The sequence below is a fragment of the Orcinus orca genome, chromosome 3 (assembly GCF_937001465.1).
Source record: "Orcinus orca chromosome 3, mOrcOrc1.1, whole genome shotgun sequence".
NCBI lineage: Eukaryota > Metazoa > Chordata > Mammalia > Artiodactyla > Delphinidae > Orcinus > Orcinus orca.
In genome coordinates, this window is record NC_064561.1 from 75,155,844 (window position 1) to 75,179,964 (window position 24,121).

At 45.2% G+C, this 24,121-nt stretch overlaps 1 protein-coding gene and 1 long non-coding RNA gene across 2 annotated transcripts; one reads left to right on the plus strand and one right to left on the minus strand.

Annotated features, from left to right (window-relative positions):
* Positions 1-627: 627 nt before the first annotated feature.
* Positions 628-3,857, minus strand: SOWAHA (sosondowah ankyrin repeat domain family member A). The gene has a single exon (XM_004279908.3). The coding sequence runs from the start codon at positions 3,852-3,854 to the stop codon at positions 2,145-2,147; it is 1,710 nt and encodes a 569-aa protein (XP_004279956.1). The 5' UTR covers positions 3,855-3,857; the 3' UTR covers positions 628-2,144.
* A 9,379-nt stretch (positions 3,858-13,236) lies between these two features.
* LOC125963811 (uncharacterized) lies at positions 13,237-23,181 on the plus strand. The gene is made up of 3 exons (XR_007476223.1): positions 13,237-13,366; positions 14,210-14,354; positions 23,094-23,181. It is a non-coding gene; the product is annotated as an uncharacterized LOC125963811 (long non-coding RNA).
* Positions 23,182-24,121: the final 940 nt, after the last annotated feature.

Below are 24,121 nucleotides of genomic sequence, written 5' to 3' on the forward strand. Positions count from 1 at the left end.
GAATTTTAGGCTTATTGATCCTAAACTCTTGCCAAATGTTTTTACTTCACTGGGCAGGCTTGCAGCACACCCTTCTGAAACACAAAGATTCTTCTGGCGGTTCAAGAACCCTCCTCTGATTTAAGTGTGCCATAAACATTAGTTGTTACTACTTTGCTGGTTTACATTTTGTCTTTCTCAAAGCTGGTCATACCTGTGTGTGTGTAACCTTTGTTATCCGTCTCAGTCAAGCCTCTCTTTTACCATGAAAAATCTCTAATATTTTATCCTGTCCTAGACCTTCAGCTACTGAGATTGCTTTAATTATTGCCTCCTGTCTTTTTTTTTTTTTTTTTTGCAGAGGCAGAAGACTTTAATTTTCATTTTGAAATAATTTATGCAGCTTAGCTAGAGTTCCAAGCAAGGAAGGTGGGAGAGGTCAGATCCGGGCCTACAATTACCTACAGTATTTGACTACCATATCCATGTTTGGTTGACTCCTTTTTTTTTGCAGAGAAATCCAAATTCTTTCAATAGTAGAATGCTTGAAAGAGGCAGAAGGATGAGGAGAAAAGAAGTGAAAAGAAAAGCAAAATACAGTAGCAAGTGCTGTAGAATGTTTAAGGGAAGTGCATCATCACACAAGCAGGAACAAAATGGGAGACTTTATTTCATTGCTTAAATCAAAACATTCCATGAAAGACTGCCTTAAATAATTTCAGAGGCCTCACTGATACACATATGGGAGGGGAACTCCAGTACCCTGTGCCCCAAAAACTATTTGGCATAACTAATGACATGCAAACCCAATTTGCAAAAGCAGAGCATTATTACAATATGATATAAAAAGGTTGGTTGAGCAAATAGATTCCACATCTTTAAAATGGGAAAAGAGCCATTTTAATTACACTGTGTTGAACCTGAGAAATCTTGGCAATACTTAAACCCTTCTCAATTACAAATAGGAGCAAAGATACAGATGAATCAAGCCACCCCTCTCTAAGGTCACTGAGCAAAGAGATTCTGCATTTGCTATTTTGGAATAAGTTGTTTGCTTTCAGATGGCTTTTTAAAATGGATATCACGTACCTTTTGCTTGTACAGAACTTTCATATAAAATAGTTGCTCCTTAATTGTATCTGTTACTATTTAACCAGTGATTTTTCTAGTGTTATGCTATGACATTTTTTTCTTTGAATGTTCACTTTCTGCACTGAAAGGCTCAGCTGGATTTGAAAGCCACAGATTCAGAAACATGGCACAATGGTGCAATTCACAAATAAATCACACTTTAAAAAATTAAATATTCATGCCATATCAAAGTAGCCAGCCACCAGTGCCAAAGACACACGTTTATATTTCACCATAAAGACAACCACAAATTAAAAGTATTTGCCAAAGTGTCTCTTTTCTTTTCTCTCGTTGTTAAATCACTTTCTCCCAAGATGTACTTGTTTCCTAATATTTAGCATTCTCAGTACAACTGAAATTAATTACATTCACAATGGTCACATTCTGTATTCAAGACTCTCTGGAATCTTGATTGCCTAAAATGAGGTAGGTAACCATTCAAGGGTTTTGTTGGTTGGGACTAATTTCCTTTAGATCTTGATCATCTTTTTTTTTTAATAGAATTCCAAAATATTTAGCAAAAGATTGAAAATGTCTGAGCATTTTGGAAAAATATACTTTGAAAAGGTTTTTTTATGAAAGTTGTTTTACCTCATTTCAATTTAAAAACAGGATAAAAGCATCAAATTACAAAAGCACTACATATCTTAAAGCTGACAACCCATCATCACACAGAGCTTTAATTCTGGCTTGGGAGTACATAGATGCAGAGGCATCGGGTTAAATCATTCAGGGGCCAGACCAGCTGCTGCCCCTTAACCTTTGATCCTAAATTTCAAATTTCCTCCAAAGTTCAATCCTGACTTCTGTAGTTCTTCATAGGAGGCTCGCACTGAGATCTTGAATCCCATCTCTGGAGAAAGATCAAGCTTCAGACAGAAGCTGGAGGCGTAGGCCCACTTGGGTGAAACAGGCTGCAGTGGACAAAGTTGGAAACAAGATGGAGCCGAAGGTTTTGGACTGCTGTCTTGGGCAGGCTTAGACTGTGAGAGGCAGGCCCGATTAGAGCAACTCAGCCGTAGCCTCAGGAACCGTCAGGTTGCTGGGGGTAGGCTGGGCGCTAGACCAGCCAAGGGCCCCGGAATGGGTCGACGGGAGATTTCTGAAAAGACCTGCAGACTACTGCGGGTTTTTGTCTTTTTACGAGGAGCCGTGGGCGAGGCACCCAAGAATTTGCTTAAGGAGCCTGACTTCCTCATGCCTCGAGCCAGATCCTGGAGCATCAGGTCGTCGGCCAGGACGCCCAGAAACGCGCTGGTGGTGGAACTGAGGATGGTGGCGGCCACCTGCACCGGGCGCCGGGCCGCAAAACTGCCACTACCACCAGCGGTCGCATCGGGCTCGGTAGAGCTTCGCAGGATGGGGTCGCCAAGTAGGCGGCGAAGCGCGTACGAGGCGCCGGACGGCAGGTACTGGTAAGCGCGCCGCCCGCTGTGGTCACGCACCTGCACCTGCGCACCCAGGCGGACCACCAGCAGCACCGCTGCATCCTCATGGCCATGCAGAGCTGCCAGGTGCAGCGGCGTGTAGCCGCCGTGTGAGCGCGCGTTCACGTCGACCCGCGCGCCTCCACGCCGCGCGATCTCCACCAGCTGCTGCACCATCTCGAGGTCGCCACTCTTGGCGGCCCAATGCAGGGCCGTGAAACCAGACATGAAGTCGCGTTTGGCCGCCAGGCCGAGGTCGCGTAGCAGCAGCCCGTGCAGCTGGTGGGTCCAACGGCCCCCGGCAGCCCGCACTAGCCACTCGTGTTCGGCCGGCTCCAGGGGTACGGCGGACGGCGGCGGTGCGGCGGGCACCTCCTCGGTGTCCGGGCTCAGCAGGCGAGGGCCGGCGCGCGACAGGCGCCTCAGGTGCGGGGAGCGGCCGGGGCCCAGGCTGAGGCCCAGGCCGGACTCCTCAACTGAGAGCCGCCGCAGCAGCAGCGGGGAGCTACGTGGGCTGGGCTCCTCCGACAGCTGCCGACGCAGGCCCTGCTCCTCCGCCCGGATCCGGAGCGCCGCGGGGCCCGGGACGCAGCGCACGGGCAGCATGCAGGGCTTTTGAGGCAGCGCGCGCGGAGCGGGTGGTGGCGGCCCTTTTGTCAGCCCAGGCGCAGGTTCCGGGTCTGGCGGTTCTGCATGGGGCAAAGCTGCCTCCGACGGTGCCATGGACGGTGGGGCCACGTCTGCAGAGAGTCCCTCGGAGGGCTGGGCCAGCTCAAAGGCTGTAATCTGGGGCTCCGAGGGCATCCCTGACTGCCGGGCTGGGACTAACAGCAGCTCCTTAGTCAGCTGAGTGGGCTCAGAGGCCGGAGCCCCGGGGGTGTCCTGTGGCTCTGATGGCGGAGCCGGGTCCTCAGGTGGTTCCACTGCCCTCTGCGCCGAGGCCAAGGATGGAGCCCCCGAAGCAGCGGTTTCCCCCTGTGAGACAGAGGTGATCTTCGACGGCGGGGCTGATGCCACCGGGGTGCTCAGGAAGCAGGAGGGAAGGGACTCTGGTCCCTCCCGGGGCCGCGGCTTCTTCCTCAGCACCACAAATTTGACGCCGTCGAGCTCCTTCACCACGGCCACGTCGTTGACAAACTGCTTGAAACGGTCCCTGCGGGCGGCGCGGCCGCGTGGGTCGCCGGCATCCAGCAGCGGCTTGAAGCGGCTCCGCAGCTCAGAGTCGCGCACCTTTCCGCCGTTCTCCTGCAGAAAGCCCAGCACTGCCGCCTGGCTCACCCCGGCGGCCGCAGCGGCCGCGGCCGCGGCCAGCGCCATGGTCAGTCCGGTCCCTCAGGGGAGCCGGGGCCTCCCCCTCCCACCGACCAGCTGTTCCCGGTTGCTGGGCAGGTGGACGTCGCGGCGCCAGCTGGGACGCATTGGAGCCGGGGTTCCAGGAGTCACGTCCGCCTCGGCCAGGCTCACCTGATCGTTTTCAACGAGGCGTAACGGGCGTGTCCCTGAAGCTGAACCTCGGTCATGCCCGCGCCGCGGGGCCCAGGATCTCCTGGATAAAGGAGCTGGGGGCCGCGGCGCGCGTCCCCCGCCGCCGCCCCGCCGGGCTCCCAGTCTTCGGGGGTAGGTTTCAGCCTTTATATTCTGTCCAATGGGCGCTGGGCGCCATCCCCCGTGCGCGGTGCTCGCCTTACCGGTGACAGCTGCCACCAGGGACGCGGTGGGAGTGGGGGAGCGGAAATTCTCCACCCCACCTCCCAACACGGGAATTAAAGGCGTAGTGCCAGGCTCGGCTCCGGGTTGCTAGGTGGGTGTGTTCCCCAGGGATGCCGCGGTCGACAGGCGAGGCAAGGATTTTTATTCCTTTTAGAAATATTTAACCACAAAATACCGGGCGATTGCTTAAAAGCAATAATTTATTTAAAGATCATCAATACCTCTTGAATTGTTGATTGCGTTTCACATAGGAAAATGGCTTCATGCAACTTGCAGTAAAGACAATTTGTTGTGCGTGGCAATGCATGTCACCCGAGGTTTAGAATTTTCTTATGATAAAATAATACATTTTCCAATTGAGTTTGGGGAATAAAACCACAGGAAAACATAAAGAAGGAAAGATATCACTTGATATCACCATTAACATTTTGACTATTTTTCTTCTCCCTCCCCCATACACATGCATATACATGTTTATGCTTTAAAATACGAAAGTAAAATTGGAATCATGCTATGTTTTTAAAAGTTCACTTACTCGACAAGTATTTGTTGCTCACCTAGTTTGTGCCAGTACTTTTTCAGACTCTGATACGTCGATTAGCAAGACAGATAAAAACTCCTGACCTAATGGAGCTCCCATAGTGGGCTGGGGGGAAGGTGAGGAGGGACAAAGAGAAGTGATATGGTAATCTGAAAATTGTATAATATGCTAGAGAAATACTATGGAAAAAATAAAGCAGAGTAAAATAGAGGGGCAGGTTGCAAGTTTGAACCCTGTGTTTCGGGAGTAGGACTCACTGTGAAGGCCACAATTAAGCAAGGACTTGAAGAGATCAGGGACTTAAGTAGCTACGTAGGAGAAGAAGCTTTTTCAGCAGAGGGACCAGCCAGGGCAAAGGTGGGATCAAGTTCTTAATTTACAAACACAGTACTACAAATATATAATCAGAGGCACCGTAGTACTTGAAGAGAGGGACTCTGGAATCTTGCTTTCTTGCACTTTCTTTTTAAATTAATTTTTATTGGCGTATAGTTGCTTCACAATGTTGTGTTAGTTTCTACTGCACAGCAAAGTGAATCAGCTATACGTACACATATATCCCCTCTTTTCTGGATTTCCTTCCCATTTAGGTCACCACAGAGCACTGAGTAGGGTTCCCTGTGCTATACAGTAGGTTCTCATTAGTTATCTAGTTTATGCATAGTATCAGTAGTGTATATATGTCAATCCCAATCTCCCAATTCATCCCACCCAAAATGCCACCCTTGAGTCTTAGCTCTACATTGAGCTACTTGCTTGACCTCTCCGTGCCTCAATTTTCTTACCTGTGAAGGAGGAGAATGACAATATTACACTTACTTCAACAAGTTGTTGTGAGGATTCTGTGAGAAAGTAAACATAAAGCACTTAGAACAATGCTTGGCCCACAGTAAACGTTCAAATTATTGTTGGTAGTATAGCCACTACTATTATTCTTACTCATTGAAAAAAAAAACAAAAAAGAGAGAGAGAACGGTCTTCCCTGGTGACGCAGTGGTTAAGAATCTGCCTGCCAATGCAGGGGACACGGGTTTGAGACCTGCTCGGGGAAGATCCCACATGCCGCGGAGCAACTAAGCCCGTGTATCACAACTACTGAGCCTGCGCTCTAGAGCCCGCGAGCCACAACTACTGAGCCCAAGTGCCACAACTACTGAAGCCTGCGTGCCTAGAGCCCGTGCTCTGCAACAAGAGAAGCCACCCAACGAGAAGCCCGTACACCGCAATGAAGAGTAGCCCCCGCTTGCCGCAACTAGAGAAAAGCCCGCGCGCAGCAACAAAGACCCAAAGCAGCCAAAAATAAATAAATAAATTTATATTAAAAAAACAAAAAGAGAGAGAGAACATGTGAAAGGTCCCCCTCTCCCCAATCCCATTTCCTAGAGGTAATTTCTGTCTTTTTTTTTTTTTTTTGGCTGCGTTGGGTCTTCATTGCTACTCATGGGTTTTCTCTAGCTGCAGTGAGCGGGGGCTACTCTTCGTTGTGGTGCGCGGGCTTCTCATTGCGGTGGCTTCTCTTGTTGCAGAGCACAGGCTCTAGGCGCGCAGGCTTCAGTAGTTGTGGCTCGCGGGCTCTAGAGTGCAGGCTCAGTAGTTGTGGCACACGGGCTTAGGTGCTCTGCAGCATGTGGGATCTTCCTGGACCAGGTCTCGAACCCTTGTGCCCTGCATTGGCAGGCAGATTCTTAACCACTGCGCCAGCAGGGAAGCCCAATTTCTGTATTCAGTTCTGTTTCCAGAATGCATTCAATTTAATCTTCTTTGTAACCTCGTTTTATACTATATTGTGAGCATTTGCCCCAATGACAGTAACTATTCTTTAAAAAATATACGATTTTTTAAATGACAGGATCACGTATATATAGTAATACACTTTATTTTTTTTAACATCTTTATTGGAGTATAATTGCTTTAAAATGGTGTGTTAGTTTCTGCTTTATAACAAAGTGACTCAGTTATACATATACATATGTTCCCATATCTCTTCCCTCTTGCGTCTCCCTCCCTCCCACCCTCCCTATCCCACCCCTCTAGGTGGTCACAAACCACCTAGCTGATCTCCCTGTGCTATGCGGCTACTTCCCACTAGCTATCTATTTTACATTTGGTAGTGTATATATGTCAATGCCACTCTCTCACTTTGTCACAGCTTACCCTTCCCCCTCCCCATATCCTCAAGTCCATGCTCTAGTAGGTCTGTGTCTTTATTCCCGTCTTACCCCTAGGTTCTTCATGACCTTTTTTTTCCCTCTTAGATTCCATATATATGTGTTAGCATACGGCATTTGTTTTTCTCTTTCTGACTTACTTCACTCTGTATGACAGACTCTAGGTCCATCCACCTCACTACAAATAACTCAATTTCATTTCTTTTTATGGCTGAGTAATATTCCATTGTATATATGTGCCACATCTTTTTTATCCATTCATCTGTTGATGGACACTTAGGTTGCTTCCATGTCCTGGCTATTGTAAATAGAGCTTCAATGAACATTTTGGTACATGGCTCTTTTTGAATTATGGTTTTCTCAGGGTATATGCCCAGTAGTGGGATTGCTGGGTCGTATGGTAGTTCTATTTTTAGTTTTTTAAGGAACCTCCATACTGTTCTCCATAGTGGCTGTATCAATTTACATTCCCACCAACAGTGCAAAAGTGTTCCCTTTTCTCCACACCCTCTCCAGCATTTATTGTTTGTAGATTTTTTTGATGATGGCCATTCTGAATGGTGTGAGATGATATCTCATTGTAGTTTTGATTTGCATTTCTCTAATGATTAATGATGTTAAGCATTCTTTCATGTGTTTGTTGGCAATCTGTATATCTTCTTTGGAGAAATGTCTATTTAGGTCTTCTACCCAATCCAAAAATGGGCAGAAGACCTAAATAGACATTTCTCCAAAGTAATACACTTTAATTGTTTTCTTACATTTAATAGTCTACATTGTTTCTGGTTTTTAATTCTTACAGATGGTGTTGCTTATATATAAAACTTTGTGCACATTTCTGATTAATTCCTTAGGACAGAATCCTACAAGTAGAATTACTAGGTCAAAGGGAATTAATTATTTTTAAAACTCTTGGAAACTTTTTGCTAAGTTTTTTTCCAGAAAAGTTACAGCCCCATGAAATTCCCTTGTCTTTCCCTCACTGACACTGAGTAGTATCTTTTCGTTTGTCATTTTGAAAGTCAAAAAATTTGTATCTCTTTCTAATTTCCATTTATTTTATTACTAATGAAGTTAAACTTTTCCCCTCGTATTTATTGTCTTTGTTCTTTTGTCCCTTGCCCTTTTCCCCATTTACCCATATTTTCTTATTGATATGTAGTTATTAACCCTTTATTATATATGTTGTAAATATTTTCCCACTTTGTCGTTTGTCCTTTAATTTTGTTTTCTGATGACTTTCACTTTTAGACAACTAGTTTTTAATTACAAATATTGTATCCTTTTAGCTTAAGAATATAAGTGAAAAATACGAAGGTACATCTCCCTTTTAAATAATTTTTAGCATCAGTTTACCCTGTAGCATCAAGCAGTCTACAACAGAATGACAACAATGTCCTTGGGAAAAGTCCTTGTGTTTTTACGATAGAATTCTAAATGTAATCAGCTATCGTTTCTCTTTAAATATTACCCCTTCTTTAAACCCAGCTCAAATCCCACCCCTGTGAAGTCTTCTGCAACTGCCCCAGGTGTATCGTCCTCTTCACTCTTCTGTAATTTATTTCAATGAACATCTATTGGCTATCTTTGGGTGCAAGGCAGTGAGCCAAGTCTTCTGGGAAGAAGACACAACCTTCCTTTGAACAGCTTACTGCTTAGTGGAGAGAAAAACACAACTAATTGTGTTACGTGTTCAAATGAAATGAATGCTCTATGTGCTTTCTAGCAGGTAGATTCTAAGAGAGGCACCTGGGAAAATCTTCAAGAGACAGGCTGTGAGAACAAGATAGGGGAGGGCTTGGAAGTTGGACAGTGAAGGCTGAATTCAGGGTAAAGAGTGTCTAGTGTGTTTTCTATTTAGGGTATGTGTCAGAGACACAGAAGAAGATAATGTTTGAAAAGTAATCTGGGGTCATGGATGGAAGCCCTTATATGCTAGTTTGGACTTTATCCTGTTTGCAGTAGAATGCCATGGAAACCTTTCTTCTTTTTTCTTTTTAAAAAGTAGCTTTAATTATTTCCTGATTATAACATTAGTAATGATGTTTTCCCAATTCCCAGTAGTTTCCAAAATATGGAAAGAACAGATCACATGTTAGAGAGAACCATTCTTAATATTTGTTGGTTTATTCTCTGAGGTTTTCTATTTACATCCATAGATATATAAACAGCCATATATACCGTTCTACACAGATAGGATTAGACCACTAATTGTTCCATAACCGATGCTCCCTTAGCCTGTTGTAACCAGTGCTGGTGTGGTGAATGGGTGGAGGAGGGGGCTCTGGAGAGGTGATGACAGGGTCCCTGTGAGAGATGGTGAGGGTCATCCAGCTAGGGCAGAAAGACAGGGATGGGTGACAAAGAAGTTTCAGGAGGAGAACTTGCATTATATTGCCTGTTTTCATTTTTAAAGTCACATTTCCTTCGTTGCCATTTTCATGTCAATAGCTACTTTTTATATTTTATTTTCTTAGCTTTTTCAGGACAAATTGTTGGGTCCCTTGGAAAAATCATTTCCATGATCTCATAGGTAGTGGAGCCTCAATCAACTTGGAATTTTGTTACTGCCCCCTCTTTCCAAGGGGAAGAGGGAGAAGATTCCCCCGTTAAAGATCATTATTGATTTTTGTTTGAACTCATTCTGACTATGATCACTAAGAATAGGCAAGAGATTAAATACTTTGCTTGTACTGAATTGCTGGTACAAGCAAAGTTTACTGACAATGCTTAACAGGCTTCAGGCTCTGAGCTATACAAAGAAATGTGCCCAAGGTCACAGTTAATAATTGGCTGAGCCCAAACTCGAACCCCAGCCTGTCTGATTCCAAAGCTCATGCTCATTCACTGTGCAAAATTGGATCACCAGTGCTTAAAACTGATGTCCCGTATGTTTAATAAATAAAGTAGGGAAGAAGTCGTCAAATAAAAATCTAGCTTAAACATTTATGCTTGTGCATCTGAACGTACTCTGCTTTAATATTTTAAATGATTAGTTTATAGTTTGAGGAGACATTAGGATGAGGATGCCAATGACATCCAGTTCCCCAGGCTGCTTTTAAATTTTGGTGCCCTGCTGCCAGTGAGGCCATCGAATCAATTCTTCCAGTGACCCAGAAGTTTGCCAGTAAACATTAGGAAAATCAAACGTAAAATGTATATTTATAGCAAGGGTAAAATTCTGTAATGTGTTTTGAACATGGGAGAAAGCAACAAGGACATTTTTTTCCTATCTCAGTAACAAATTTGGAGGAGGTGGGGGAAGATGGCCCTTTGCATTTTTAAAGGCACATTTAAAAAAATATATAAAATTAAAACCCTTCATAACTGTATTATATTATGTTATATTACATTGTTATATTATGTTATATTGCATTGCCTGTTCCAACCTGCAATCTGCTCTGAACCCCATGCCTGAGCCCCATAGAGAGCCGTAGTGGAGGCTTTATGTTTCCAACTGTCTTGTCCCTGTCATGGTGGTGTGAATAGGCCCCTTCCATTAGGCTTAGTCCACCACAGCCTGTCTCTTCTGCCCCCTGCAGGCTCACCAATGTCTGTAAGGAAGAGGAGTGTCTGGGTCCCCACCAGGAAGGGGCACTGGGGACAGAGGGGGATGGGCTACCCAGAATGGCTGTAAAGGGACTTTGTCCGGATATCAAGCTTTTGCAGTCCTGACTTCAGGAACAAATCATGTTTTGTTCTTGCTTACCAGCCCAGGGGAAGCAAGAGGGCCTCTTTTTTCTCACCCCTGTGACTTGTTAAGCCAGTGCTCTCTGAGGTCAAAGGGACTTTCTTTATGTCTAAATCTTGGTGACAAATGTCAGATCCTTTGCCTCTGTTATAAACTGAGTTTTCATATCTGTGATTCATTTTTCAGGCTTATCTGACTCCTCAGACTGTTGCTTGGTTGCTTGATAGGGAACAGGAGACTTGATCCATGAAGACTTGGAGAGCTGTGTCCTGGTCAGGTGTAGCACAAGAGGATGCCCTTTGCTGCCTTTAGTCATCCCTTCTTGGCCTGTTTTATTCTCATAGACAAGTTTTGACTTAAAAAATTATATATATATATATTTATTTTATTTTATTTTATTTTATTTTATTGTTTTGCGGTACGCGGGCCTCTCACTGTTGTGGCCTCTCCCGTTGCAGAGCACAGGCTCCGGACGCACAGGCTCAGCGGCCATGGCTCGCAGGCCCAGCCGCTCTGCGGCATGTGGGATCCTCCCGGACCAGGGCATTAACCCGTGTCCCCTGCATCGGCAGGCAGACTCTCAACCACTGCGTCACCAGGGAAGCCCCCCAAAATTATATACATTTTTAAACTCCCGGAGAGACCTTTTGGGGCTTTCATCTGGGTCAATGTCTACATTAGGACGGCTTAGTTTGAGAGGCCTGCAAAATGTTGTTTTATACATTTCCTTAATTGTAAAGTAGAGTCCCTGCTTGGGTCAGGGTGGAGAAATCAGCAACCCAGAGGCCAGCCTTCCATTCTATTATGGTTACCCATTCAGATGGGCTTGGAGATGACAGCACCAAATGTTTGGTTATGTGAAATCTACCAACAGCATCTGGCTTTAGAGATGGACAGGTGGAAGTAGCTCAACTCTTCCCTAAACTCTTGTTGTACTAGCATACCGTGTTTATCTTGCCTTCCATGTGGCAATGTGGGTAAAGGGAGAAAGAATCCTTAGATATCAACTTATCCAACTTCCTATTCAACGTTTCTAAGAGCTCATTAACAGAGAGCTCAAAATACAATAATTTGAAGTAAGTTATACGAAAAGACTGAGAGTTATATGTTGATGGAGACCCTCCCTTCTAGAGGGAATGTTGAGGGGAGGAGTCTAGCTGAGGTCTGTGTAACAGAGGGAACAGCAAGAGGTGATGAGAGCAGGCAGTAAAGGGCTAGTTCCGGGTCCTCAGAAGATCTGCTTGCTTGCCATTTTGAGACTATCAGCTAAGTAAATATTGAACAGTTTTATTAACAGCCCTCAGAGTAATAATTAGTGACACTGAACAACGAGCAAAAACGGATGATGAACTGTACCTCTGAGGCTGTGTGGTCTGGGGAAGAAGTCATTAGCAGTACTGGTTTTACTTATTTGATTAAGCGTCAATAAAATACTAGCAGCGCTAACTGAAAACAAGGATGATATAGGTCTTTTTTCATCTACCTATTCCCACAATGGCTCAAGCTCCCAGGAGCAAGATGCTGTGTCCTCATCAGTTAGGATATAGCTCTATGTTCAATTAATATTGATAATGATAAAATGGCCACAGTTTGTCACTTATAGTGACTTTCATTGCTTTGATTTTTCTTTTTCAGAATGGGCTAGAGGGCACTGTCTACAGTAACTATTCAGGAGTTATTCGATATGTTCAATAACTACTGATAATGACAAAACAGTAACGATTTGTCAGGTGGTAGTGACTCTCATCACTTTGTTCCTTCTCAAAAATGGTGTCAGTAAACAGCCTGGATATGTTACAACAGGTTACCGGGGTTCAATAGCCCCATAATTTCAGGAGCTAGGAGTGAGGCCATGGAGAGGTCTGCCTTCCTGGACTTTTCTAAATGTAAACTTCTGGTTACCTTCTCAGATGTTGATCAAATGGAGGTGAGCACAGCATAGTAAGCAACAGAAACATCTATGCTGACGCTGCAGGACTTCAATTCCACATAGAATGGCTGGAGCAAAAGAAAGGAACAAAAATACAGAGGAGCTTGGGGCGCCCAGCCAGAGGAAAGCTTATGCTTTCCCTTCCAGTCTCTGAAACACAAACTATTGAGGGTTTCTCTCTCAGTGGAAAAAGGATGGAGTCTGCAACTTGGCTCTTCATACATGGCGCCGTGTTCCTTCCTCTCTTCTTCCTCTTCCATCTTCTCTTCTTTGGCAGAGATGATAGAATTTCCTGGATAAAATAATCCTTTCCTTTTTAAGTGGAAAATTTTTGGCAAAATGTCACAATGTCCTAATGTCCTCGGAGCTCAACATACTGGGCCTTAGAAAGTTTCCAGGGCAGAGACAATAAGACCACAGTCTGCACAGAGCCTTCTGTGTGGCTGCGACAGCGAAGACAAAAACAGTCATGTTCATGTTGTTGTTTAGGATTGGGCTTTTTTGCTGCTGCTTCTCTGTGGTAGTTTTTCACTATTCAGTCTAAATTTTTAAAGAACATTGTGTATGTCTCCATGAAGACAAATTGTTTACATCTCAAAGTTAACAAATTCTATGTCCTCTTTGTTATTTTCCATTCAGAAGATGTAGTGGGTTGAATAGTGGACCGCCCCCTCCGCAAAGATATGTCTGCATCCCAGAACCCGTGAATGCGACTGTATTTGGAAAAAGTGTCTTTGCAGATGTAATTAAATTAAGGATCCCAAGACGAGAACATCCTGAATTATCCAGGTAGGTGTTAAATCCAGTGACAAGTGTCCTTATAAGAGACAGAAGTCACAGAAGAGGAGAAGGCTATGTGAAGACCGAAGCAGAGGTTGGAGTGATGCAGGAAGCCAAGGAATGCCTGCAGCCCCCAGAAGCTGGAAGAGTCAAGGAAGGATTGTCAAGTCCAGGCTCCCCTACAGCCTTGGGCGGGGGGGCGCTACAGACTAACGACACCTTGATTTTATTTATTTTATTTATTTTATTTGGCCATGCCATGCAGCTTGTGGGATCTTAGTTCCCCGACCAGAGACTGAACCTGTGCCCTCAGCAGTGAAAGCGCGGAGTCCTAACCACTGGCCCAGACCACTGGAGAATTCCCGACACCTTGATTTTTAGACTTCTGGTCTCCAGAGCTGTGAGAGAACACATTTCTGCAGCTTTAAGCTACCCAGGTCGTGATAATTTGTTATGGCAGCTCCAGAAAACTAATACAGAAGGATAGGAGGACATGGGAGATTTATCCAAATATTACTGGAATGGAAGATTCCATCCTGAAGTAGCATTCCTCAGGTCCCTAGGTCTCAGATAACCCAAGGCTATGACAAGATCTGGCCTAGGCACGTCTCAACTAAAACCCATGGCTGTAGCTGCGTGTTGGAGAGTCCTGATGTGTATATCAAATTTTGGGAGCAAAAACTCCTTGACAGTATAAAGGTATCCAGACCCAGAGGAAGGCTCCTCATTCTGTGAGGTATTTTATGTGGCAAGATGGTAGACCAGCAGGGTAATTTCACTCTGCTGGGGAAGTGTGTTTCTTGTTAGTTCATTCACTGAACTCCTGGTTTCTGTCTCCTCCACCCATGACAGACTTTCACTTTCCCAGAACCCGCCACCACCTTGCAGTGCCTGCATCCCTTTGGAGTCATCTGCAGTGTGGCATTCCATGTCGTTATCACCAAGCTAAGAGTGTTGACAAACAAGACGAAATATCTTCATACTTCTAATTTAAGAGGTAAAAATATAAAGATAATAAGTGACAGTTCCTCTATACTATAAGCTGTAGCCTGGTGGGGAAGATAGACATATAAACAGACATATAAACGGAGATTTATGGGAGGATGTGCTTAGGGCCAGACAGAGATCTCCTAGCCTCCTGGGGCACCCAGGGGAGGGAGCACTTCTCCTTGGGAGAAGCTAAAAGCTTCCTGAGAAGACAAGATATTTGAGCTAATGACCAGGAACTCTGCAGGCTGAGAAGGGAGAGGTAGGCGTTCTCAGAAGAGGCATCAGCATAAGCAAAGGCATAGAGTATGTTTGTGAAATAGCAGGAAGCTCAGGGTGGCCAGAGAATGGGGGCGGTGGTGGTGAGAATGGAGGTGAATGAGTGCAGACACAGACTGGAGAAGGTGATTGGGGCCAGACTATTAAGGGCCTCACACAACCCCAATAACTCAAACCAGTGTGTCTAAGCTGAACTGGTTATCTTCTTCCCTAACCCTCCTGTCCCTCCCCCATAAAAGGGACCATCAACCACCCCGCTGGGCATGCAGCGTGATTCTTCCTCACCCTCTTTAGTACTTCTTCCATCCATCCAGCTCTCTCCATTCCTATGCCAGGCTGCCATCATCTCCAGCCTAGATGTCGGCAGTGGTCCTCTCCTCCCCTTGCTCTCAATGTCCTTGGCTCCCAGTCGGCCTCATCTCCATTCCATTCTCTATCTGTAGCCAGGGCAAGCCATTTAGAAGACAGATCTAATCACATCACTTGGCTGTCTTTGTAAAACGCTAAACCATTTTAAATGGCTTGCAAGACCCTCTACGATATAGCTTCTAATCAACGCAACACATGCACAGAGGAGCTTATAATGGGAAGCACTTGTACCCTGACATGGCATTCCCCATCCCCAGGCCCTCTCCGTACAGAAACTCTTTCGGCTAGCTCTGGGTTTTGGTACTTCTGGTGGTTACATCCACATCCCAAGTATTATGCTTGTACTGAAGTCTCCTGATTTATCAATCTTGAATGTCTTAATATAATAAATAAGGGTTTAATTGACTTCTATTACTTTTTGTCTCCCTTCTCCATCCCCAGATTATTCCTAGTTCCTTCTCAGGTCTGTTCTGAAACCTCAAAAAATATACTTAAGCCCTAATTTCTTTCTTTATCAATCTAGGGCAGATTTACCCCTAATTTACCAGTTTGTAAGATGGGAACATTAGCGCTCCCATCTTACCATCTGCCTTCCATTGCCCAGCCATTCCTTGCCTATACCTTGACTTATACATTTGCACTTTGATGACATTTATATTCCATTTAACCATAGTGAAATCTTCCATAAATGCTTTCTAAGTTGATTCTAAAAGGCAAAACACTTTTTATTTTATAATAACCATGAAAACCCATTCACTGCAACTCACCTCTGTGCTATGTTTTATTTTGCTTCATATTTGAGTCCTGCCTTTTTGTCTATTTTTGTTTGTTTGTTTGTTTTCCTGGGAGTATAACTGCCTTTCTTCTTCTTCTTTTTTTCTTTTTTTTTGCATTCTGTGGGTTTCCCAGGGCATCAGTCGTACTCTCTATCCTATTGGATCACTCCCACCAACCTCTCTCTGAGAGCCCTCTGATCAGTCTGGCTGGTGGCGCCAGGCTTGCTGCACAGCTGTCAGCCCTTATCCTGGGACTCTCCTTGACTGCTGTCCTGGCTTGGAGGCACTGTTTCTGAATGTCATATCTTCCTCTTTCTCTTGGTACCTGCTGAAGCATGCTATCAAGTAACTTCCTAAGAAAAGATGCTTAAGCAGTAATTTTTTCTTACCTTTTTGTTGTGCAAAACTTTAAACACGTATAAAAGGAGAGAAAATAAAATAATGAACCCTCATATACCCATCAACCAGCTCCAGTAATTGTCAACTGATGGTCAATCTTGTTTCACCTATATTCCTAGTTACTTCCTACCACTCCCAGATTATTTTGAAGTAAATTCCAGATATCATATCACCAGTAAATATTTAAGTATATATCTTGAAAGGTAAGGGCTCTTTTTTTTTTTTTTCCCAGGCATGTCGCGTGGCTTGTGGGATCCTAGTTCCCTGACCAGGGATCAAACCCGGGCCCTCAGCAGTGAGAGTGCGGAGTCCTAACCACTGGACTGCCAGGGAATTCCCAGGTAAGGGCTCTTTAAAAAACCATAATCACTATACCATTAACACACCTAAAAATTCGCTATAATTTCTTAGCGTTATCAAATAATCAGTCAGTGTTCAAATTTCCCTGATGTATATAAATGTTTGCTGGTTTGAATTGAATCCAATTACAGTTGTTTGATATGTCTGTCTCTTGAGTCTTGTTTAATCTACGGTTCCCCTGTCTCTTTTTTCCTTACAATTTATTTGTTGAAAAAGAACTTTTTTTGGTTTTCTTGTAAAGTTTCCCACAATCTGGATTTTGCTCCTTGCATTCCTGTTGTGACATTCGACAGAGTCCTTTACCTCCTGTACTTCCTGTGGATTAGTAGTAAAATCTAGAGTCTTGAGCAGATTCAAGCTTGATTATTGTAGATGCACCTTCATGGGTGGTAGCCTGTGCTTCCAAAAGGAGGCACGTCATGTCTGCCTTTCTCTCTTTTATAACGTGAGTGAGCAGCCATTGATGATCCTTGCCTAGATCCATTATTTTATTGGGGATTACAACATGGTGATATTTTGTCACTCCTTCATTTACTAGCTGGAAGGTTTCTATATTAGAGAGAAATTTCCCCTCATTTACTATTTAGTTACCCTGAGGTTTCTATGGGAAGGGTTGAATAAATTCCCTTTCTTTACCATTTGTCAAAATAATGGGTCCCTAGCATCTTCCAAAGACAACCTGTGAGCTTTACAATTTTTACTCATGAATTTAAATGTATTTGATGAGTTTCAATTCGTTCCAGTTATTATAGTTAACAATGCTCACATTGTCTCTTATTTGCCAGTGGAAACTTTGTTCAGTTGGCTCCTAACCCTCTTGACTTCATTCTTCCTTGATGTCTGAAATAAGATGTTTCAGTTTCATCTTGTATATTTCCTATCCTAGACCTGGAGTTAACAATTTCTCATTGTTACTGGATTGGTCATTTTTTTTAGCTCTTTTCAGTAGACAGTGCTGGAAATACATTTTTTTTTTTTGCAGTACACAGGCCCCTCACTCTTGTGGCCTCTTCCGTTGCGGAGCACAGGCTCCGGACGCACAGGTTCAGTGGCCATGGCTCACAGGCCTAGCTGCTCCGTGGCATGTGGGATCCTCCTGGACCAGGGCACGAACCCGTGTCCCCTGCATCGGCAGGCGGACCCTCAACCACTGCGCCACCAGGGAAACCCTGGAAATACATTTTTTAAGAGAAAAAATACATCATAAATTCATACTAAAACTTCTAAATCAAATTGAAGACTGAGAAATTTTACTTAACCTCATGGATCTTATATCTCCTTTCTCTCACGCTCAACACGAGGTAAGCATTATACCTTTTACAACATCTGAACACTTCTTTATTCTCCCTTTCATTGAATTGACAGCTTCGCTTGTTATACAATTCTGGGTTGAAAATAGTTCTCCCTGAGAACTATTGTTCCATTTTCTTCTAAGCAACCAATGTTGCTAATGAGATGTCTAATACCATTCTGACATTTTTCTTGTGTGTGGTCTCCTCCTCCTCCCACCTCCTCCTCAAGGAGAAATCCTTTCTTTGCAGATATCTTCTACTCTTCTTTTCTGTAATGTAGCAGAAAGAAATATACATAAAAATTTTCCTTACAATTATTGTAAATTGGAAAGAGATGGTAAACATGGACCGGGAGCTCGGCATTGTCCCTCAGCACTCTTCTTCTGAGCTTTAGCTCCTCTCAGTTCCTGGAATGGGTCTCTCTTTCTCTAAATTCTCTTTCACAGTCTTGGGATATTCTCCTTCCCCACCTCACAGCCCACACAGACTTTGTGCCTGGTTAACTCCTGTTCATCTTCCATCTCGACCCCTTCCTCGACATGGTCTCCTTGGAGCCTTTGCTAGATCAGGTGCCCTCTTATTTGTTCCCCTCACAGTCTGTACTTTCCCCATCACCACACATCCCTATCTACATTCATTGCTTGTTCAGTGCCTGTCTTCAGACTCTGAGCCCCTTGAAGGCAGGAGCTCATCTGCCTTGTTCAGGGTTGTAATCCTGTTTCAGAGAAGTTCTCTGTGGGCAGACAGGAGTCCATGTGTGGCCAGTGTGGCTCCTAGCAAGCTGTCTGGTGGCAATGTGGGTGATGAGCTGGAGAGAGCCGGGTCAGGGAGACCAATGAGGAAGCCACTGCTAGAACCCACAGGAGGTGAAAAGCTCTGGACTAGGGCAGTGACAGAAGGGTGGAGAAGAGGGCCTGGTTGAGGAGATGTTTCTAAGGCACAATTAGGATTTGGTGACCCTACAAACAGAGATGAAGGAATATGAGTATTCAAAGATCATTCCACAGTTTCTGTCTTGTGAGAAGAGGAAAACAGTGTCACTGTTTGTTGCGACAGGAAGATTAAAGAAGGGGAAGGTACAAGCTGAGTTTGGACAAGTTGAGGTTTTAAGTTAAGAGGTGTTTGTGTGTCACTTGGAAGGTAGCTGCGAACGAGGATCTGGAGCTCAAGAGGATGTCTGGGCTGGAGACACAGGAGTGAGTCATGAGCTTCTAGATGATGGATGACGTGAGGGTGTGGGTGAGCCCAGCTAGGGAAAAGGTGTAGAAGAGCAGGAACGAGTGGGTGGAACCCCGGGGAATCTCAGTCCTGAAGGGGCAGGTAAAGAGCAATCCGTGGAGGGGAAGAGGAAAGAATGGACAGAGAGGCAGGGGGAGAGGCAGGAAAGCCAAGGGAGGAAAGGGTTTCAAGAAATAAGGACATAGGGAAATGGCTAAATTGTAGTGTGGCCATCCCTTTGGAACACGAATGAAGAAGAGATGTTTGTACTGACCAGGAGCAAAGTGCATGTGTGATATTTGTTAAATGAACCCAGCCACTTTATTCATTCAACCAACATTTATTGAGGAACTACTAAGCGTCCAGGGACTGTTCCAGGCACTGGGGATTCATTAGTGAGCAAAACAGTCAAAAATCCCTGTCCTCATGGAGCTCACAGTATATGGGGAATACAGAGGACAAATAAGAAAAATGAAATACATGGTATATGAGGAGGTGGCAAAAGAGAGAGGAGAAGAAACAAAGCAGGGAAGAGAGAGATGAAATGTAGGAAGAGCTGAGATTTCACATAAGGTGGCCAGGGAAGGCATCACTGAGAAAAAACTCAAAGGATGAGGAAGCAAGCCACATAGGTATCTGGGGGAGGAGCATACCAGGTAGGGAAAGGGATGGGCTAGGCGTGCTCTAGGGATGAGGAGGAGTCTAGTGTGATTGGCGCACAGAGAGCAAGAGAAGAGGTCAGAAAAATAGTGGGGGGCTTATATCACAGACAACCTGGCAGGTCATGATAAGGACTTAGGTTTTACTCTGAGGGAGGTGGGAGCCATTGCAGGTTGATGAGCATAGCAGTGACAGGATCATCACCCATTAAGCAAGAGAACTTGCACTGAGAGTTCATGCTTTGAAGCCCAACGCAATGATAGATAAGGTGCAGGAGGAGAAAATTCAGAGGTTGGAACTGCACTGAAACAAGATAAACTTTTCCATGGACCAAAAACAGAACATAAACCGAGAGACTCAAGCCACAGGCCTGATGGATCCAAAGTCCAGATGCAGTGGAGATACCCAGGAGCTTGGCTCTTGTGAAGTGCCAAGGGGTAAAAAGAAAACTTCTCACAAGTCTGGGGGGCTAGAGCCAGGCCCACTGTGGGAAATCAGTGCTGGGATGGAGCTTGTAGAATGAGACATAACAGTTTCTCATGGGTTTTTTTTGTTGTTGTTTGTCTTTTTTAAAATCCAAACTCTAAATGTGCTTGAATTCTACTTTTGTTTATACCTGGGCAAATATTTGGAAAGCCATGCATCAACCCAGGGAGTGGAGTGGGAGGCTGGGACAGGGGCCTCCCGCTCTTTCCTTTTTATGTACTTCTGATATATTTGGCTCTTTTTCTCCATGAGAATATACAATATCACAGAGAAAGTAACAGGAGCCCAGTGCAGTGGGGGAAGAGTAAGATCAGAATGGAAAGGAAGCCACTGGGTTTGGCCATTAGGAGGTCAGTGGTGACCTCTACAAGAACAATTTCCTTGGAGATGTGGAGACGAAAAACAGGCTGACAGGAGACAAAAGACACATGAGTGAGTTGAAAAGTAGACTGTTCCTTCAAGATGTTGGTCAGGAAAGGGAAGGAGAGGGTAAGCAGGGGGCATGAGGTGGGAGGGGGGTCAAGACAGGCTTTTTTATTTTATTTTTTTATAAATTTATTTATTTGTTTTTATATTTGGCCACACTGAGTCTTCATTGCTGCCCGTGAGCTTTCTCTAGTTGCGGTGAGCGGGGCTATTCTTCACTGTGGTGCGCGGGCTTCTCACTGTGGTGGCTTCTCTTGTTGTGGAGCACAGGCTCTAGGCACGCGGGCTTCAGTAGTTGTGGATCACGGACTCTAGAGCGCAGGCTCAGTAGTTGTGGCACTTGGGGCTTAGTTGCTCCGCGGCATGTGGGATCTTCCCAGACCAGGGCTCGAACCCATGTCCCCTGCATTGGCAGGCGGATTCTTAACCACTGCGCCACCAGGGAAGCCCCAAGACAGGCTTTTTTAGATGAGGCTTCTGGGTGTTGGCCGGAAAAGAGGGTAGGAGAAGGGAGGGAGGAGAGATTTAAGATGTGAGAAAAGGAAGGAATAGCTGACACTATAAAAGGGAATGCCCCACGAAAGAGTTGGGGCCCTACTTTCTTGGATCCCAGAGGGAAGGTGGTCCAGGCATGATTGGCAGACACGTGTGCTGGGTTGGGTGAGCACTGGAGGCTGGGGCTGCGGTAGGGCCTTGGAACTGGCCAGCAGCCTCCCTTGCAGTGTAGCCTGTCGTCTGCCCCTGTGTTTCTCTTACTCCACTGTCCTGAGAGGGCAGGAACCACACCTGATTAGTCCCCATGGCTCTAGCACACTGTAGACCTTTAGTTAATGTTTGTTGACTGAATAAATGGATTTGCTTTGTAAAGAAAAGGTCACAGTGTCAGCTGAGTGTGAAGGGGGATGGAGTGGGGAAGAGTGACTGCTATTTGGAGTGGCTGCCATGGGGAATGGGCCAGGGTGGTGACTAGGTACAAGCACAGGATTTCTAAGCAACTCTGGGAGGTCTGCTGAGCATGGAACCCTCAGGAGCTAGTGCTGTCAGGCAGCAAGGCTTGCGATACTTTTTTCCTCTTGTACCATTCCAAGCAGTGCAGGAGCATGCCGAGAAAGCAGATTTTTTTTTGCTGTCATCCTCTCAGAGGAGGCCTGGGAGAGCTAATGTAGCTCCCCAAGGCCCTAGCTTCATTCCTAGAGAGTGTGCTTGTCTAGGGTGGGCTCATTCTTTGTGTTAGTAGCTGCCGTGACCAGAGCAAATTCGTGTGTCTGAATGCCATCCCCGGAAAACTTCTCCTTCCTTCTCCGTCCTCGCCTCCTCCTCTGGATCCCTGGCATGGGGTACCGAGAGTCCCACTAGGAAGCCTGGGTTGAGGGTGCAGTATCTGCCCACGCAGAGAGCATGCTGGGAGGGCAGGAGCCAGACTGAGCCATCAGGTGTCCACTAGCAGGCCTTCAGTAGGATTGCCAAGCCAAGGAGAGCAGGAACAATGGCGTTAGCCAGGACACAGGGTCCTGGAGGACAATAGAAAACTAACGCGCACATCACAATGGGCAAGCCAGGTGAGTGAGACAAATATAAATGGGAACAAGGCGGAGGTTGGCAGTGAGAAACTGGAGCGTGTTGCTGGCACGAGGTGGCACAGGCTTCGGGCTTCACGAGGCTTGTGCTTGTGCCTTTTATTGGACTCCCAACACGTTTTGCTTTGCTGAGGGCAGGTTCTTAAAGGGGTGGACAAGTTCGGCTGTATATTATTTTCATAAACACTTTTTGTTTGCTTTCCTATTGAACTCTGAACTCTGGGAGACAGTATTTGTGCCTGATTATCCTCATGCCCATGGCGCACAGGAAGTGCTCAGGGAATCTTTATTGTGTGAATGATGAAATGACCTCAGTATTTAGCCAGTCTAGGAACTTATAAAATCGTAATAGCCTGGACCAGCAGGACCCTGAGAGGTGAACCAGTCCTTCCCTCCAAGAGGATTTCATAGATGACAATAAATTATAAAGGCCCCGTATCTGCAGTTTATCAGAAAAATGGACTCTACCTCAAATGAACTCAGTGTATCTGACCTGGAGTCAGAAGAGGCCAGACTAAGTGAACTCTTGTGACTTCAGACATCTGACTTTAGCCATTCTCCCCTTCTTTCTAACAGGACTACAATTTTGTTTAGCTAGCAATGCACCCAGCACTAGGGGATGAATCATTATTGTTTGTCACGTGGGAAATTATGTTGACTCCGTATAGCTTCCAAGCGCTCTATTGGGCAAGCTGTCCAGAGGTCATGAACAGAAGGGCTCATAGACCAAGTTAAGATGGTCAAATTACCCAGCTTAAGGAAGCAATTTAAAGCTTGCAGTAATAAACAAGGGGAAAGAAGTGGGGTAGGTGAATTCACTTAGGGTACGGTGTATGCGGAGTGGAAGGAGCACACTGTCTGAATCCTGTGTTCCACAGTGTTCACATCTTCTCTCTCTCTCCCCCAGCATCCTTCCCCACTGACAGTGTGGTTATGAGAACCAGAGTTGAGATTGAACAAAGGTGCCTGGAGCCAACACATGCTCTACCAGAGAAACACAGGCAAGTACCCCTGGCTACAACCATAGCACGCGGATGACCCTCTGGGCAGCCGGGGAAGAGCACACGGGGAGCCAGAATGGGATCATAATGGGCGTCACCAAGGGGGCTAATTTGGGGATGACAGCTGTCAATCTGGAATTAACATGATCCTTACCTTATAACTTGCTTTTTCCATCCCTTTCTATCTACAAATAACACTCTGGTGTTCTTGTATCCTTCTTATCTATGTTCAACCTCCATGTTTCATTTATTCTATGTCTAGCATGTCTCACAAGTTACCAACTTACTATCTGTACTTAACAGATCTTACGAATTTTGCACGGTTTTTGTTGTTGTTGTTTTTCTTGCCTTCTACAGCAGATTTAAATTCTCAACAATACAGCCAACACATATTACATTAGTGTGAGCCAACCTTTTGCAATCCCCAAACCTCTGTGTGGCTATGTGACTCATTTCTGGGGTCAGTGAGACCCCAGGGGGAGTTTTTAGGGGGCCATCTGGGAAAGATTTTCTTCCTGACAAAAGACAAGAGCAATGGAATGGATTGGAGGAGTATCCCCTTAAACCTTTGCCTGCTTTCTTAAAATCTTCTGTCTTGTCCCCTTCCCGCACCCCAACCTGCCCCACCCTGCAAGCAGGGTATGAATACCTAGTAAAACAGCAGTTGGAACCAAACAGCTGAGTGATGGGGCCTTGGCCTCTTGGTCATCGGTTCATCTGGATTAGGTTCTATGCATTAATCAAGTACTTTGTCCTCTCTATTTTCATTCCTCAGTCAGCTGGCCCCATGCTTCTGTGTGTGTTTTCTTTATCGCTAATTTACTCTTCTTTCTACTCCTAATTCAAGGTATAGTAATTTCTCTCAGCTCCTTTGGATTCATTTTTCCAATCTCCCTGGCCAATCCCTTGGTTCCAGGTAAAACTCTACTTCTCA

What these genes read in the sequence shown, in the direction of transcription:
- SOWAHA (XM_004279908.3), bottom strand. Translation starts at nt 3,854, where the DNA reads ATGGCGCTGGCCGCGGCCGCGGCCGCTGCGGCCGCCGGGGTGAGCCAG.